Source organism: Pteropus medius, unplaced genomic scaffold, assembly GCF_902729225.1.
Source record: "Pteropus medius unplaced genomic scaffold, Ma_sr-lr_union100, whole genome shotgun sequence".
Classification (NCBI taxonomy): Eukaryota; Metazoa; Chordata; class Mammalia; order Chiroptera; family Pteropodidae; genus Pteropus; species Pteropus medius.
The window spans coordinates 25,075,993-25,094,018 of record NW_024344240.1 but is presented as its reverse complement, the minus strand read 5'-3'; the positions used below and the strand labels follow the sequence as shown (position 1 = coordinate 25,094,018).

At 45.4% G+C, this 18,026-nt stretch overlaps 1 protein-coding gene across 3 annotated transcripts in view; it reads right to left on the bottom strand.

The window, feature by feature from the left end:
* Positions 1–18,026, bottom strand: part of CACNA1C (calcium voltage-gated channel subunit alpha1 C) — a 611,706-nt gene that overhangs the window by 154,507 nt on the left and 439,173 nt on the right. For all 3 annotated transcript variants that reach the window (XM_039869216.1, XM_039869218.1, XM_039869219.1), the window contains one exon: positions 15,759–15,931. In XM_039869216.1, coding sequence (XP_039725150.1) covers positions 15,759–15,931 — 173 coding nt within the window. The remainder of the gene's footprint in view (positions 1–15,758; positions 15,932–18,026) is intronic.

Below are 18,026 nucleotides of genomic sequence, written 5' to 3'. Positions count from 1 at the left end.
GTTCTCTATTTATTACCAAAATCATTGCTTTCCACTACATCCAGGAGATACAGTTGAGATCTCATTAAGTCTCTGCTTGTGATAACGTTTACTCCATAAGTCTCCACTGTAGCTAATAAACGAAATGAACATTATGCCAAAGACCACATAATGGATGAAATCAAACCTCTGCCCCCGCAAACCTCTGGAAGGCAGTTGACCTTTTCAAGCCTTAAACGTATTCAGCTTTCCATTCCTAAAGAAGCAGCTAGGAATTTATTCTTGGTACTCTCTTAACTACTTCCTGACTGCCAGTCTTAGCTGGCTAGCTGGCCTCACTGAGAGAGAAATAAAATAAGGGTATCTCTGACACTTCTCTGGATGTAGTTAAAGAAGAAAGGGGAGGAGAGGTGAGTACATGAAGTAAAACATCACAGAATACTCCTGTCCTCTCCCAGACGTTAGAAAGAAATATTGACAGACAAGAAATGGAAGATGAAGAATTAATTTGTGTCTGTTTCATTATATATTCTCTGCTGGACCAGATCGGGCCCTATCTTATTTTAGATCTGACACAGTGACAAGATAGGCCTAAGTCATCTGTTCCCAGTGGTAGAATTCCAAAGACATTTAGGCCAAGACCTCACTTCTCCCCCACCCCCAAATTCCCACCCCTTTTCCAAACAATATTCATTGACTGCCTATCTGCCAGGCTCTGTGCTGGTGACAGAATGCAAAAATTCCCACCCTCACGAGGTGCACAACCCAGCAGACGGTGTAAGACAGATAAATAAGCAGGTACAATAGATCATGTACAATATGTACTGTTATGCAGGCATGGAATGGGTATTCTGGGAGTACAAAGGAGGAAGTGAGGAGAGGAGGAGGCACTGAATGTAGAGAAGGTAGAAAGGGAAGGGATGCCTGAAGTGGATTTTGTAGTGGGGCCAGTTCTAAAGGCAGTTCTGAAGGTGGAGCTGGGTTTTCCAGGCAGGGAGGGCAGAGTATACGTAGGTGTCAGGAGGGTCTGTGGAAGGATGGCTGGCTTTCAGGATTCAGGGATTCCTGCGGGAGATCCAGTGCAAATTCCAGGAGTCTGGGGACGGCAGGATTCTGACTCAACTAAATTTCTCTGGAGTCTGATGGACTAGAATGATCAAGATTTGATTCAGACTATTAGGGCTAAAACTAACGCATGTCAACTTAAAACTACAGAAACAAAGCACAGAGCTGGAAGAGATCCAACCCTTCACTTCACAAATGAGGAAACTGAGAGAGGCAAATTGCCAACTGGTTATTGAGTAAGGCCTGAAAGTCAGGTGGCCTTTTTTTCTCTGGCTTCTCTGAATTCCCCTATAGCATATATGATCAAACCCCAAACTCCAGCATCCTGTTAGGGGAGAATGATGAGTGTCATTCATCTCATAGTGCTATACTCTCAACTCATATAATCGAGGGGTATGATTTAATAGGTAATAGTATTAATCTATTAAGGGATTATGGAAATTATAATTACTAGAAATGATTTTATACCATCAAGGAAGCTCAAGAAGCTCAAGAAGCTCTATAATTTTTACCAAAGGTTGAGATCTTGGTGAGAACCTAGGGTGCTCAGCTCAGCTTGATAGTCAGCAACTGACCACTGCAACTTCCCAGTCACTGCAGAATGGCAGAACGAGCTGTGGGTCCAGGGGGCTAGAACCCTCTACCACTGGCATCACTTTTCACGCCAATCGGATGCTCTCCCCTCAGATGATAGCAGGGACCTTTTTCTCTGTCTCTAGGGCACAGCAAACATTGTGCCAAACTTCTAGAGGGCTGAAGCAAGCATTACTGAACACAATGAGACTCTAATTCTGAACATTCCTGACAAGAAATTTTTTCATGCCTATGTGTGTAGTGTGTATGTAGGTGGTGGTGGTGGTGGTCGTGGTGTTATTTTCAGAGAATTTTGTTAATGTAATAACTGGCCCATTATTGGATACCATTATCATATCTCATGAGTCATTGAAATGAGATAAAACAGTTGGACAGGTTAAACTGAAGCTTGGAATTCGGAAGGTAAACAAAAGCTTTTCCCCTCAAAGCCAGCCTGTCAAGCCTCTAATTAGAGCTTTTCACCTTGTCAGTAAGTTGCTGAGAACAGATCTCTTATATCACCCCCAAGTAAAGGCACAAACAAGTTCCAGTGAAGTTGTGATAATTCTTTAACAGCTTTGGCCTGTGTTTTTATTCTCTCTTGACCTCTAATCTTGAAATGCTTGTGTTCTTGCATGTGAGGCACTTTCTGAAGTCCTCTGAATAAGACTAAGAATATATTAGTCAGAACCAGCTTTACACTTGGCAAATAATTTTTAGAACATGATTTAGGGAGCATCAAAGGCTCCTCTGTCTAAATATTTTAAAAATATCTTAATATTCTTATTTTATTTGTAAAAAAAAAAACACTGAAAAAACTTATCACAATTTAAATATATACTTTTGGACAGGATAAACCTTTAAACATCTTTCAAAGCTCTGTCTAGTAAATTACTCCAGATCTCTTTGCTGGTGGTAATTTTGGTCAGTCTAATGAACTAATATGAATTAAATCTAAATATACATTCTAAGAAAGGCTATATATTTTTATGAGTCTGAGTCAGTGGTTAAATCTTTCTTTTTCTTCTTTTTCTCTCTCAGGCTGTCTGGAGATGTCACCCGGGATAGGACATTCTACTCTTTTACTCTGGTCTCCCTCCATGACCTTCACAGAAGCCTGTTCATTCATGGACTATATTTTGAGACAAGGGTCTTGAGTGCAAACATATTTACTTGTTTGTCCTCCCCTTGAGGAGTGGTGATGCTGACTGTCACTGCATGTGTTGGCCCTGTTGGGAGTGTTGGATCCAAACTGGGAGTAGGAAGAAGAAAACTTATGGTCTTTTCAGTGAAGTCCAAGTTTAGGCTTGAAGTCAGGTGTTTGGAAAGGAACAAAATTGTTTATTCTGTTCCGGAGGTCCTTGCCCAGTTCTTGTTATGTTACCTTTGAGCTCCTACCGTGCTTTGTCCTGAGACAGTGTTCAAACCTGCATGATCTCTAAGAGAAAGTGAATCTGGAAGCACAGTGAGGGGGGAGGAAATCTGCCCTTTTCTGCCTTCGGAAAACAAACCAGTTGATAAGAGATGAGGCTCTGCAGAAAGAGCCCCAGCAGCATGGACAGGGAGGCGAGGCACAGCTGGAGGGTGCACGGTCCTGCCCGGGGGTTGGGGGACAGACTCAGGGACCTGGGACCCCAGTGTGCCCCAGTATTTTATGATCCTGTAATTTTCTGATTGTGATGGAGCCATCTACTTGGCTAAAGAAGGAATCCAGGGCGTAGCACAGGGCTACAGAAAGATCACTGCAATGGGCTAATTGTTTGTGTTGCCCCCAAATGCCCATGTTGAAACCCTAACCTCAATATGATAGTATTTGGAGGTGGAGCCTCAGGAGGTCATTCAGTTATGAGGGCAGAGCTCTTACAAATGGGATTAGCGCCTTATCAGAAGAGGCCAGAGAGCCAGCTAGCTCTCTCTCCTCCATGTGAAGACATGGCAAGGGCATGGCCCTCACCGAGAACCTGACCCTGCTGGCACCCTGGTCTTAGACTTCCAGTCTCTGGAACAGTGAAAAAGGAATGTCTATTGTTTAAGCCACATGGTCTGTGGTAATTTGTTATAACAGCCCAGACCAAGACAGGAATAACACCTAAATGCACCAGCCTTCCCCTGCCTAGCCTTCCCTCTTTCCCCTGCCTTCGGCCCAGCTGACACTGACATTTTTCCTTCTGTCTTTAAAAATTCTGTCTGTCTCGCCAGGGAGCCCCCTTCTACTAAGCAGCAACCTTAAGGCAACTCTCTGCTGTTCCTGACCAGGCTTCATTCCTGCCCTCGAATCACGAGGCTTCAGTGAAAAATAATCTAGTACTTACAGCAGGTACTAGGATTTTTAAGAGGAGGAAGTCTTTCCTATTATTTGGGAGCATAAATCTCTGGGACACTGGCTATCACTAGAGGTATGTGAGTTTCTGTCTGATGAAGTAACCCTGGGGATAGAGCCACTAAAGCTCTATGTTTGGGGTTGTTACTCAACTTCTTTTTTTCATAAGCCACTTAAGCAGAAGGCAGGGATTAAATGAGGCAGAGTCATTTGGAATTCTACACGTGGTACTCTTCGGAATGAAAGAATTGTGTGTTGGTGTGTTCATGGTCTCAGATAGAATATAGGCCTTTGAACAGCAGGAGACAAAAGGTATGACAGAACTCCTGCTGCTAACAGGCAGGACAAATCAGCTCCCAGGAGGAGTCCTCAGGAGGGACAGGTCACTAAGTCTGGAGAAGCATGAGCTATTTATCCCGAAGACGCATGGGTCTGCCAGCCCCGGGACTTTGTCCTAGTGGATGCAGGAGGCCAGTGGAAGGCCCTCTTTCCAATGCATTCATTCCTATGACTCTCATTTCAGGCTGTGTCAGCCTTTGAAATGACTGATCTCCCTGCTTCCAGCTTCTCCCTTCCTCCAACCCATTGTCTACAATCAGGGACACAATCAGTGACCTTGTGACAGTGAACTTGTACCTCTGTTTAAATCTCTTTGGTGGCTCCTCCTCATCTAGAGGATCAAGTCCACACCTGAAGCCCTTTGCGACCAGGCCTCAGTCTTCCTTTCTGGCTTGATCTTTGGTTTCTCCCCTGTGCATCCTAAAAGAAACCTTTTCTTTCCTCCCCTTCCTCTGTCCTTCCTCCTCTCCTTTCTCTTCCTCCTCCTCCTATTATTTGCTTCTACACTTTACATAGGTAGCTCCCTCAGCTGACAAAGTCCTTTCTCATTCTTTTAGGCTATAAATTGCTACCAATCAGAGGGTAGCAGAGACACTGTTATATGTCTACTCGACCTAATTTTATATGCCCTGGGCTCTCAGTTGAACCATATTTCCCAGTGCCCAGGGAGCTAAGAGGAGCTGCTAACTGTTTTCTGGCGAATGGAATGTGGACAAGAGCCATGGCCACACTCCCAGGCCTGGCCTCCAAACCCTCCTACATACCCCTCCACACTCCATTTCCCTTCCCTCTTCTGCTGGCCAGATCCAGGGATCCAGGGAGACCTCTGTGGCCCAGAGAGTGGAGGGAAGGAGCCCTTGTCCCTGAAGACTGTGGAGGTGACCTTCCCTTCCTACCAACACTGAACCAACAGTGAACCGTGGAGCAGAAATAATGTTTACTGTAAGAAGTGACTGAGACTCAATCAAGTGACTGAGCTTCAACTCATTGCTATAACCTGTTTATTTGTGCATCTGTCTCCTTAATTAGGCTGTAAGTCCCCTTAGAACACAGGCTGTGTTATTTATCTTGGTATTCTGGGTGCCCAGTTGGTATTTAATATGTGTTGAGTGAATGTACAATTGTCTGTCAAACCAAGAGGATAGTCTGGAATGTGTGTGACTCCAGATCTCCCCAAAACTGTCTACTATTCTATGGCCAGGGATCCCAGTTTCTGTGCTTCTTGTACTGCCCCCCCGCCCCATGCCACGTGCCTCCATGATAGAAATACAGTATGTGGCTAATCTCTCTCCATTACCATATGATAATTTTCCACATCAGCAAGCAATGACAGAGGCAGGAGCTGTCATTCTCTTTCCTCCACTAACAGCCTTCTGACAGATAATGTATCTTGCTGTGACACGGGGTTTTATCTCCCAGTGTTTATGTGGAAGTGGGGGAGGGGTGGGTGGTGGGAGCCAAGGGCAACCGTATCATGGGTGGCTCTTTTGAGAGGCGAAGCACCGGTTACATTATGTGAGGAAATGGGTCAAAGGGACAGTTAGGATGGTCCATCTCCCCTTCAATCCTTCTGCTGACCTGATCTCAGCTCCCAGGTATGTCAATCAGTTTGCAAAGCACTAAATTAAAATTAAATTGGCCCTTTATTGGGTGCTTACCCTGGGTGAGGCTGAATGGGCAGACCCATTTGTCAAAGGGTTTGAGATTCAGGTAGGTGACAGCACTTCTCCAAAGACACCACACACCAATCGCTTCCTGTGAGGCTGTCCCTAGCCAGAGACCCCCCTCCAAGCTCCCATATTGCCGAGGCTCCTAAGGGTATCAGAGGCTCAGAGGCGATGGCCCCATAGCCCTGCACAACCGTGTGTCATAAAGGCAGATGATGGCACATTCCTCACGGTGTATTTGCTGAGGCAGGGAAGTAGATGGTCGGTGAGCTAGAATATCCCGTTCCTGAGCACTCCAGTTGACCAACACCCTCCTCTAATCCAGTTCAAAAGGAGCCCTGGACTGAAAAAAAACCTCTGGTAAGTCTTATGGCTGATATGCCTCCTTCCAAGCAAGACCATCTCTTAAACCATTCCCAGTGGAGGCTTTTGGTCTGTTAACCTTTTTGTCTGCTTGGGCAAGATAATGCCATAACTTGATTTCATGCTTTGAACATAGTTCTTATAATCATAAAACTTATCTTCTCTCTCCCCTTGTTAAAAAAAATCAAACTCATGTCTTTTATGCTAACATTTAAGATTAGATTTTCCTGCCTCTCTTTTCCTTCCCTCCTTCCACCCTGTTTTGCATATTAGACTGAGGGTGAAAAATGCTGTAACAAAGATGAAGACACTACTCTGGCTGGGGGTCAGAGGAACCCTCTTCCAGGTCCTCTCTGGTTGGAGGAGGAAGACACAGCCACAACATTACTGAAGGTGGGATTGTGGCACTGAGGAGTGTGGTACACAGTCAGCAGAACTGGACCCAAGGCCTACCTACCTGAGTTTAGGTACAACATATGAGCTGTATGACATGAACAAATTAACTTCTCTGAGCTTCTGTTCTTCTACAAAATGGGAATATTAGTACCCACCTGAGATGATCTTAGGGAGGATTAAATGAGATCATTTATGTCTTCTCTCTCTTGCATGCAAGGAAAAGATATGTTCCCTCTCCTGCCTGAGCCCCTGTCCTGCCTCTGTCCTCTAGGCCAGAAGGCTGATACGTGTCTACTGTCCAACCTCAGAATCCAAAATGTGATTCCACACAAGCTATGGAACAATGGTTCCCCTTCAAGGAGAGAATGCAAGAGTGATGAAGATCTCACCCCTTGCTCCATTGACCATCCAGCTTTTTCTTTTAAGGGATCTATAATTATAATTCCTTCCAGTTGTTCTTTTAGGCCCACTTTTTAAACTTTTAAATCATTTCTACCCACAGTGTCAATGACAATACACTCTCTGAGGGCCTACCATGAGTATGAGGAAGACTAGACAAAGGGTATTTGGCCAAATAGGTAAGAATTTAGATATAAAACTTTAATTCACTTGAGTCTAAGAGGATTCAATTCTTCAATATTATTTGGAGGGGAGAAGTCTATTAAATATAAATCACTGTCCTGGATGCTGACTGAGAGAGTGAATAAAACATTGGTAAAGCATATTCTCTGCCTCCCAAGGGCTTTCTACATGACAAGAGGGCTGGGCCAACCCCACCTGTACTGAGGCAGGCGGAAGGTCCAGAGTGCTGACGGTGCCTGTCCTGAGAGTGAGGGTCTGGAAGGGTGTTAATGGAGATGTGCTCTCTGACTGGGCTGGCAGGCTGGGCAGAGAAGGGAAAGGGTGTTCTAGGAAAGGGGAAGTGAAATGAACAAAGGTCCAGAAATGAGAAAGTAGCAGGCCTATCCAGACAGCAGTAGTAGTCTGGTTTTGCTGTGGAAGAAAGCAGTGAGTGATATGGTTCAAGCTATTGGCTGGGACAGATGAGAGATGCTTGTGATACAGAGAGAAGATGTCAGCTATGGAGAAATAGCTAAAGCTTTTGTGCAAGGGAATGACATGTCACTCTAGAAATACAAATTTGTCTACATTGTGCAGGGTATGTGGAAGTAGCACTGGGGAGCAGGGCAGGCAAGGAACAGAGGAGGAGAGGGGAGGAGGGAGAAGGCAAGAGGGACTTTCCAGGAGTCAACTGATAAGACCTGACAATTGATTGAATGTAGGAGTTGATAACCATGGAGGGATCACAGAAGAGGAAAGAGGGAAGAGACAGAGGGAAGAAGAGAGATTTCTTGCCTGGAAACTGGGAAGATGCTGAGGCTCCCGAAGGGAGAGGAGGGCTGGGAAGACACTGGTTTGGGCTGAGACCCCAGCTGGAAGGCAGAGGGTGCTCTCCTCCAGGCACTGGAGAAGTGAGCCTTCCTGGCTGCACCCCAGAGGACTCCCAGCCTTGCTCAGGATGTCAAGAGCTGAGCCTCTTGGTTGTGTCCATACTGGGCAGTTGGTTGGCCAGTGATCCCCAAACACTGTTCACTTGTCCTTTTCACACCGCAGGAGTGGTCTGGTGGCTCCACAGATCACTCTGTGTCTCTCAGAAACCATAGTGTTGCCCAGCACAGTACTGGCTCACATCCTCGCTGCTACATGGGTTCCCTCTTTGCTGGCTCCGTTCTCACCACAGATATTATGCAGTAAAAGATGAACCAAGACGAAGGCAGATATCTAAAAAAGGGTGTAAGAATCCCTCTTCTGGTACCTTTCTCAGCTGTTATTGACCATATTCCTCACCATAAATATAATCGTTTGTATTCTGGAGCTTGTTGTGATAATGAGTTTTTGGCCTGGGATACCCCCCTAAAGACATAGCCAGTGTGTGCCAGTGTCTGCAGCCTGCCTGCCTTGTTTTGCTTCATGACCTTGTAGCTCTGGGCTCTGCAGGCATGAAGCAGAGCTTCCCTCTGTCCTGAGTGGGTGCTGTGAACTGGGAGCCTCACTGAGTGGGAGGTGTGGGTGGGGAAGGTGGGCATAAGTGCTTTCTGAACTGGAACAGGCCTTTGTTAACCTTCGACTCAACAGACCAGGCAGGTACCTTTATGCTGACCTAATGCTGGTTGTGGGCAGGCCATGAATGTCTCCTGTCAATATGCTATGTGGCTTTCCCCTCTCCACTTCTCCAGAAGCATAGAGCTGTCATTCAGTGAGAAGCGTGTAACAGCTTCTTGACAGCTCGAAGTCAGAAAAATTTACCTACTGCTGGTTTTGCTTTAAGAAATGTGTGGCAGCTTACTGAGACCAGGTTGGCACACCTACCTCTCGCTGTACATTCGATGGCCTCAGATAGCTCTTCCACTGCTCCATGGGCTGGACAATGGCATCTACAAACTTATTGGGCCAGACAGTATAGAAGCCAGATTGTATTCCAAAGGCAGATGTGCTACCCAAGGAAGTAGCCCCGCCAGGGTTCCTGTTCTGACCTGATCCCACAAGGAGGTACTGTACACAATATCAGATCCCATGGGCTCCATCCAGAGGTATCAACCCCTACTAATCACCACTGTGTGCAAGGCATGGCATCCTCTTATTTCTCCAGAGCTCCCAACACCTTCCCATGGCAGTGCCATTTCCCTACCCTTGCTGTTGTCCTTGCTTACCTGGGTTCCATGCCCATTTGCCTGTTGTTTTTAAATGGCACTTTCCAAGAGTAGGGAATGATTGAGAGCCATTGGACAGCAGATGTGTTTATGAAAGCACTCTGAGAAGAAGTTACTTCTGAACTGACAGGATGAGGTGCCCACTCAAGTCCAGTGATGGTCCAGGCTTCCCTGTTCCATTGGCTCAGGGTAAGGAGGAAGGTGCTTTGCCAAAACTTGTTCGTGGACATGCACTTACAAACTCTTGTAGTCATCTGACTTATATGTGTGATAATATTCCCAAGACATGGGCTGTGTCAGCAGTAAGGACACAGAGATGAATCAAAGGCAGTTGGCTATGACCCTCATATTGTAGCCTAGAAGACATGCAAAGAGGGGGACACGCTCTAAGTGTCATGGGAATGCAGAGGGTGAGGTGGGGATTGCTTCTGTCTGGAGGCCTCTGAGGAGCTTCTTTGAGGATCACCATGGTATGGTGGAGTGTCCTGTGTGGGGACTCGGGGGACCTGAGTTTATCCTAACATCTCTAATAATTAGTCCTGATGAGTTGTTCCCTGTCTTGGGCACTAGTTACTTCGCCTGATCGCTGCAGCATTTTCTAGCACTACAGTTTTAGGGCTCTGATTAGCACCAGCTGGAAGTTAATGGGAGGGACAAGAGAGATATCTGGGGTGTGCAAGAGGTGTCTGCTCTCACCGAGTGGCACAAGGTCAGGAAGGCCCTGTAACATGTGATAACTCAGGGATGCAAAGTAAGAAAGGAGTCAAGGCGAAAACAACTGTTAGTGTTTCTTCTCATGCCATCCGAGCCATATGCTTGGTGGGATTCTGTCACAGAAATCTAGATGTGCAACCCATGGCCATGAGCTAAGTCCCAGGTAAAAACTCTACTGATTAAAACGTCAAGAAAAAAGCTCAAATAATAATGCACATGCCCTTGACACATATATAATGTAAGTCAGTGATATTCAGATTACTGCTCTTAAGCCGCATGGGGCCCTTTCAAGGGCGGCTCTTATAAGCCATCGACTTTCTCGATTTCAAATGTGCACTATCCCTGACTCTGCAGGGCAGGCAGCAGTCATGTGGCGATGTCGTTAATGATGATCGCAAAAATGGCTCCCGCGTCACATAACTGAATACTGCTGGTGTAAATATTTAATCCTGCTTATCTATGTGGAAATTCAGTGTTTTGGTTCCACCGTCTGTCTTTCATATGCTCATCCACATACATGTCTGTCTTCGACTCCAAGCTTTAGAGGGCTGGAACTGCATTTAAACTGTCTTAATGACATGAGAGATTTCTATATAGATAGATGTTTAATAAATGAAATTTTTGATCTCTGGGAAGAGAAAGAAAGAAGAAATTCCCACTTTTATCTCTTTGTGTCTTCTCCCTCTAATGCCTGGCCTTCCATCAGACTCGACATTTGAGCCAGAAAGTGGGCCTTGTGTCTTAAAACAGGGCATCTCTACTGATGACAAAGACCTGTGTGCAGCAGTGATTGTTATGTGATTGGTGGCTTCAGAAGGGATGCTTGCTGCTGCTCGTAAGGAGGGGAAAGGCCTCGACATTACCCTAGTCTTTTACCGTAGAGGAGAGGGGTTTGAAGGCCAAGACCCAAGTGGCCACCTCCTCTGGAAGCAGCACAAAGGGCAGCACGGAACAAGCCTGCCCCTTCCTTGCCTCTCTTCTGTCTTTTGAGCCCTGAAATGGCCCTTGAGTATCATGTTCTTCTCCACCCCCCCGCCCCGCCCAAATCCATCTGTAACCAATTGCAGATGGGGATATAATGAAGGGCTGGGCTCTAGACACTGACCCATTAGGGCCCCAGGAAGGCTGGATTATGTGCCTCCTCTCCCCTTTCTGGAGACTCTCAGATGGCTGTCAGCTAGGCTGTGTCAACAACAGGAGGTCAGAGCAATGCTTGATGCTATCGTGAGACATCTCCAGACTTAAGACACTCATGGAACAAGACTCTGCCCTCACGTTTTGGCTGCCACCATTGCACCAAGCAGCTTTTTTCAAGGTGCCAATGATGCCACTTTGCTAAGCCTGATGATGAGTTCCCTGTGCTCACCTTGCCTTCTCAGCAGCACTGCCCCCTTCTTTGCCTTTCCTCCAGTCTCTCTGCCATACCTTTCTAAGCCTCCTCTGCTGGTTCTTTATCATCAACCCTGCCTCCAAACTTCACTTGCCCATGTTATTAGACTTCATCTAACTTCTGTCTATACTACTCCCTAAGTGATCTCATCCAGACAAACAGGTTTAAATACCTCCTATACGTTGTTGACTTCTCAAATTACAATTCTGTTCCAGACCTCTCCCCTGGACTCAGATGAATTCCGAATTGCCTACTCACCATCTGCATTTGGATATCACATAGGCATTTCAAACATACAGGTCCAAGAAGGTGTTCCTGATATTCCTGCCTGACACCAATTCCTCTCAGTCTTTATACCAGTAAACGAGGATTCCACTCTTACTGCTGTTTGGCACAATCGCTTTGCAATCTGCCTGACATCTCTCTTTCACATTCTATATCTGATACATCAAAAAATGATGGAGCCTGACTGTATCAGCCTCATTGTCACCAGGACAAGGTGCCACCATATCTTGAAGCAGGAGCCTTCTCCCAGGCTCCCTGCTTTGCCCTTGCCCACCTCCATTCCATTTCACATGAGGCCAGCCAGGGGGCTCCTGTTAAACATCTGTCAAGTTATGTCACTGCTTAGCTCAAAACCTCCAGTGGCTTCTTAGCTCACTCCTAGTAAAAGTCCAAGTTCTTACAGTGATTTTAACTATCTTCTTCCTGGTTACCTTGGACCTCATGGCCTACCTGTCTCCCTTTCATTCACTCATCTCCAATCACATTAGCCTCCTCTCTGTTCCTCAAATATGTCAACCATGCTCCTTCCTTGAGGCCTTTCCATGGGCTGTTCCCAGAATGCTCTTTTCCCAAATATTTATATGGTTCATGTCCTTATTGCCTTCAAGTCTTTATTCAAATGTCATCTTCTCAGTGAGTTATTTCCTGATCACCTCATCTAAATTATAATCTCTCAACACTTCTGTCCCCTTTTCACTGTTTCATCTTTCTTTGTGGTACTTATCACTTTCTGACCTGCTATTTAATTTTCTGTCTGCCTCCCCACGAGAAGATAAGTTCCATGAGGGTAGAGATTTTTGACTACTTTGCTCATTGCTGTATTTGCAGCACAGAGTCTGGCACAGAGCAGACCTGTAATTGGTGGATGGGTGAGTGGAAGAATGGATGAACTGCAATATATAATTGTATATAATTTACTGGCCACATCATTCACTCTAATTCAGGGGTACCCGATCCTCAGGCTGCGGACTGGTACCGGTCCATGACCTGTCAGGAACCGGGCTGCACAGCAGGAGGTGAGCGGTGAGCAAGCAAAGATTCATCTGTATTTGCAGCTGCTCCCCAGCACTAGCATCGCTGCCTCAGCTCCACCTCAGATCATCAGGCATTAGATTCTCATAGGAGCACCGGTCCCTGGTGCCAAAAAGGTTGGGGACCTATGTTTTAGCAATTTCAAAGGCTAAGATACTACTTTAATTGAAACATATGTAATTTATAGCAGCATTTCTCCTCTTGTATTTGTTTCAAAGGGCAAACTATGAAGTTCTGAAGACAAGAATACAGTTTCTGAGCCATAAACTTGCATTTTCTGCAAATTTATTAGGTCATCAATTCCCTAATAATTTAATCACAACAACTGCTTTTAACTGGACTTCCCCAATAGACACAGTCCTTTGGGCTCATTTCCTGGTTCCATTACTAAGTCTCTCACATTCATTTCATTACACATGTCTAGTTTACTATATATCTTGCTTTTTTATATACTCATTCCCTTGCCCCATCTCCCTAGAACTGTTCTACCACCATTAGCACAACTGAAGGAGGCAGGCTCCCATCCTAGTCTCCTAGGACAAGGCTTGCTGAGGACAAGAAGCAAACACCAAAGCTCCTCCAGCCAGCAGGAAAGTATAGGTGGAAGGAACAACAGTCTCTAGAGTCTGATTTTATCCATATTTGGGCTTATGAAAATCTTGGCAGAGGTTCTGTCCACTGGGGTAGGCAGCTCATCATGCTCTTCCCAAAGTTTGGCTGGAAATGTGGGTAGATGGGTCTGCTCTGTGTGATATGCTCCAGCAGCAAAGAATTCTCCATACTGGGAACTCCTTGGAATTTATTCATTTAATGGGCAGGACAAGGAAGCAGTGCATTTCTTGGAAGCTCTGGCTTTAGGCAGAGAACAGAATAGCTATGTGTGTCTGTGGATGGCAACTGACTGCTAAGCAAGTAGTGGATGCCGCACATTTTAAATAACGTGTTAAGAAACCTGCTCATCGGCATTAATCATGACCTAGGGGCTCCGTCCTGACTTAAGGGGGTAGGCGGAGCCAAGACGCCAGTTCCTGTGTTTCAGAGGTAAGTTTCTCTGTGGCTCACAGGCTAACTTATTTATTAACCATACCACTCAGTGCCACAAAACTAATCAACTACTCCACAGTTTCATCCATAATATAATAGATTCTGTCAAGCACTTTTCCAGAAAGACCCTCAGTGGCATCATTGCTCATTGCTATAATCCACTGAAGGCCTGGTCTTCCAACTTGCAAAATACCTTAACAGACTGTGAAGGCCTCCTTAGGTTATTAAATTATGGTGTTGCCAGTCCCTTGTTGTTTGTGTGTTTTAATTTTGTATCTGCACCTTAAGCAGAATTATCAGAAAGGGAGCAGTTGATAGATGGATTATATCAGCCTCTGTAACGAGGGAGCAGAGATTCTGTTCTCTGTTAACATCGCCGGCTGTCTTCTTCCTCCACCTGTGCCTCCTCTAGATTCCCAGTTAGAATTCAGAAACTAATGAGAAGAAACACACAGAGATCAGCTGGGGAGTTGGAACACATGGACATAACTAACGCCTACTCACAAGGCCCAGACATTAGACTCACTGTATTTACATATATGTGCTAGGTCCTATATGTACACACACGCCTACATACACGGAGATTTAAAAACTGATGGGAAGACCGTAATTTTCTCTGGGTCAGCTCTCCTGACAGTCCTGTGGCCTTCCTGGCTTCCTTAAGGGGAGAAGCATTTGCTCAATAATGACATCCTGCTTTCTCTCAGTGTCCCTGAGCCTCAGTGGGTCCCGTCATCTCCTTCTCTGCTCAGAGAATGTTTCTGGCTTCCTGCCCTGACCTGCCTGACTCCATACAGCAACCATCTTGGTTGGCCATTTAACCTGTTTGGTTCCTGACTACTCTAGATGCTCAATAATTAGGAACACATTTTTAAGTTAGGCTGCTTGAGGACAGAAATGCACCTATTCAAGCATGTAAAATGAAAGGGAAAGATTGAACATAGAAAGAGAAGGAAAGAGTGCAGCGGAGTCACAGAGATCAAGGCCAAATGAAACAGAGAGAGTAGTTAGAACCCAGTGGTTCTCAAATTTACTCTGCATCACAATCACCTGTGGCCTCGTTCAAACCGATTGCTGGGGTACGCCCCACAGTTCCCAAGTCAGTAGATCTGAAGCGCTGCCCAGAATTTGTATTTCTAGCAAGTTCCCAGATGATGCTGGTGCTGTTGGTCCAGTGACCACACTCTAAGAATCACTGGCTTATCTGATGAGATCCTGAATTTCCATGATTCATCATCTTTCCTGTTCTTGCAAGTCACTACCATCTATCACTCTCAATTTTATCCCAGCAATAGCCTGTCCAACAATCTGCTCCATGCAACCCCAGAAGAAGGGATCGGGCTCAGCTTCTGTAACCTAATCGTATTCTGTCACATGCTTCTGGTCTTCCTCAATCTCCCCATTTAGTCCTTCCCCAGATCCTTTCATCTCACCTCCATAAGAGAAACCTTTGGCTCCTTTTCCTGTGAGAAAGTGCGATGGCACTTGAAGTCTGCTGCAAAGGGGGTGAGAATCTGGATTTCCAGGTGGCTGCTTGGTGGAAATTGTTCCTTTCGAACAAGCCTAGAATAGGAAGCCTGCCCCTCTGACCAAAGAGGTGGAACCCAGAGGAGGATGTCTGATTTAAAAATAGAGTCCACCTTAGCAAAATCTCAACTGTCCTTAAGATCAAAGATTCTAAAAGGAATATAGATCAACAGCAAGTATTTCACATCTGTGACTAATTTCTATGAGTAGCGAATGATTGCAATCAATGAGACAAATGTTGCTCCAGGAGGACAAACTGTAAAGAAAGGTTGGTGGTAAAAGGTTTTTGCTGTCCTCCCCACTGTTTCCTCCCTCTCCTAGAACCCAGCCCAAGACAGAGGATGGCTGCTTACTGTTTCGGGGTTTCTCCTCATCCATGCCTTCATCCTCGTTCTCAGGGTCGATGTCTTCTGCTTGGGTGATCCAGTCCAGGTAGCCTTTCAGATCCTCTTCCAGCTGCTGCTTCTCTCTCAGCTTTTGGAAATCTCCCCGAGCCTTGGCCTTCTCTCTCTCTTTAGAAAACTCTCTGGTGAGAGAGAGTGGAGTGGACAGGGCAGGGGAGCATAAGGAAGGAGGGAGCAGGTCAGCATGAAGGAATGATGGAGACAAGACGGAACAAAAGTATTAATTGCTATGCACTAGGAAGCCGCCCCCATGCCCCTACTTCCACAGACAGCTTTCTCTATTCATCCCAAGTTTTGTCTTTACTCTCACATAAATGGAAGGAGTCACTGAAGGAGAAGGATAAAATCCATTTCTTTTTTTCCTGGATCATGATCACAGGCTTTTCCTTCGATAACAACTGTTCTCCAATGACCTGGAAACTCCTTCAGAACACTAACTAAAAAACTTTCACAACAGTATGGTACATGCATTTTCATTTCCCTCAGTACTGGGTGGCAGCTGAAAAATCTAAAGAGCCTCTGGGTGACAAAAGGTGTTAGGAGCAGCAGTGTGCTGCAGCCTGCTCACCCGCAGTGGCTCCCGAGAGCCACCTGTGCATCTTATCAACTCTGGATTCAGAGGTGTCTCCTTGGTGGCTTGAAATTGGCCATGGTAGGAATATTTATACCATGGAAGTTGGAAAATGTTATAAACCAGGGCTCCCCCCTCCTCAAAAAAAAATAAATAAATAAAAGAGCCAACTGTTAAATATTTACCAGTACAACACTGAGTTAAGACCCAAGGGATTTAATTTTCTCTAACTCCATCCTCATGACTAGGGCTCATCCCACCACTCTTAGTTGCCTGGAAAGGTTTCTAATCTAGAGAAAGTTCTTCCCAAATGGAGACAAATGAGGATTCCAAACACAAGAAAATGTCCTAGGGCTGCCCTTTTGGTTAAAAAAGAAATCTAATCAGAATGGAAAAATACATAAAAATCAAGATAATATAAAGTTAAATGATGCATTCACCTTAAAGTAATAATGAGTAGAAACTGGAATTGAATTGGGGTTTGTTGGAAGAAGGGCCTATTGAAAAATTTCTGACAGAATGGCTATTTTGTTTTCTATCTCCTATGGTTCTGTTCTTATTTTCTTCCTGGCTTCAAATTCACTTTCTAAACAATGAGGGGGATGGCAGCAGAAGGCAATAATCAAGAAGGCTAGTTCTCAATTCTCAAAGCAAGTCTGTGCCTTTTCTTCCCAAATAGTATATAGGAGTATTTCTGTATTTGATATTCAGTCTGTGGGAAATGGAGCCCTCAGCGGGGTGTGTGTGTGTGTGTGACATGCATTGGGCATCTTGATTAATTTTCAAGGCATGATTTCTCCTTCTCTCACCAGTAAAGGTGTAGTTCAGGGAAGAAGGCTGCAAAAGCCATCCTGAAGGAATTTCTTGCACAAGCCAATCCCTCTACAGGAAAGGCACCTTGGAAGGAAGGACACACCAATAAACCACAGGGGGACAAACCACAGGCTCCTGAATCCACTGTGATGTAGGGTGGCTCTCTTACTATCCCACTGTATAGTATTTGCTAGTGCTGCTTAGGAGAGCACAGATTTTAGCGATAGTGGGGTTGGGGCTGGGAGTGGTCTAGGGAACTTTTTAATTGGGAGATGTAGGGGCTCTCAAGATAACGAGTTCTCTTCAATTGCTGCCTTAATGATGCTCTGGTTTGGATGGAGTTTTCTTCTTAAATTTGATTGAATCCAATTCTAATTGGATTGAACTTGCTCTTTCTCAGGCTTCTTGCCAACTGGCAGGTACTTTCATTTCCTTCCTAGGATATTTAATGCCAGGGAAAAGGGGCCAGATTGACAGCTTGCAGTGAAGCTGGAAGCCTTGCTCTGCTTTGCCCCTCTCTCCTTTTGCTATTGGGGATGGGCATAAAAAGATGCCAGCCCACCTGCCCCCAAACCTGTATACCTGGTCACACTGCCCCTGGGCCATAGGCTTGCTCTCTGTAGATAGTCGCTTTATATAGCAGTTCCCTCTCCATGTGAATCAACTCCAAAACTGCACTTCAAGGCCCCCTCTCTTGACTTGCTTTCTGCCCACACACATGTGCATTCTCCATTCCTTGATTGTGGAGTGGGTTTGGGTTGTAAGGTGACTGAATAACTCTTTTGGAATCTTTTGCAGAAGGTTTAAGTTGTAATTATAAGACAACTACCCAT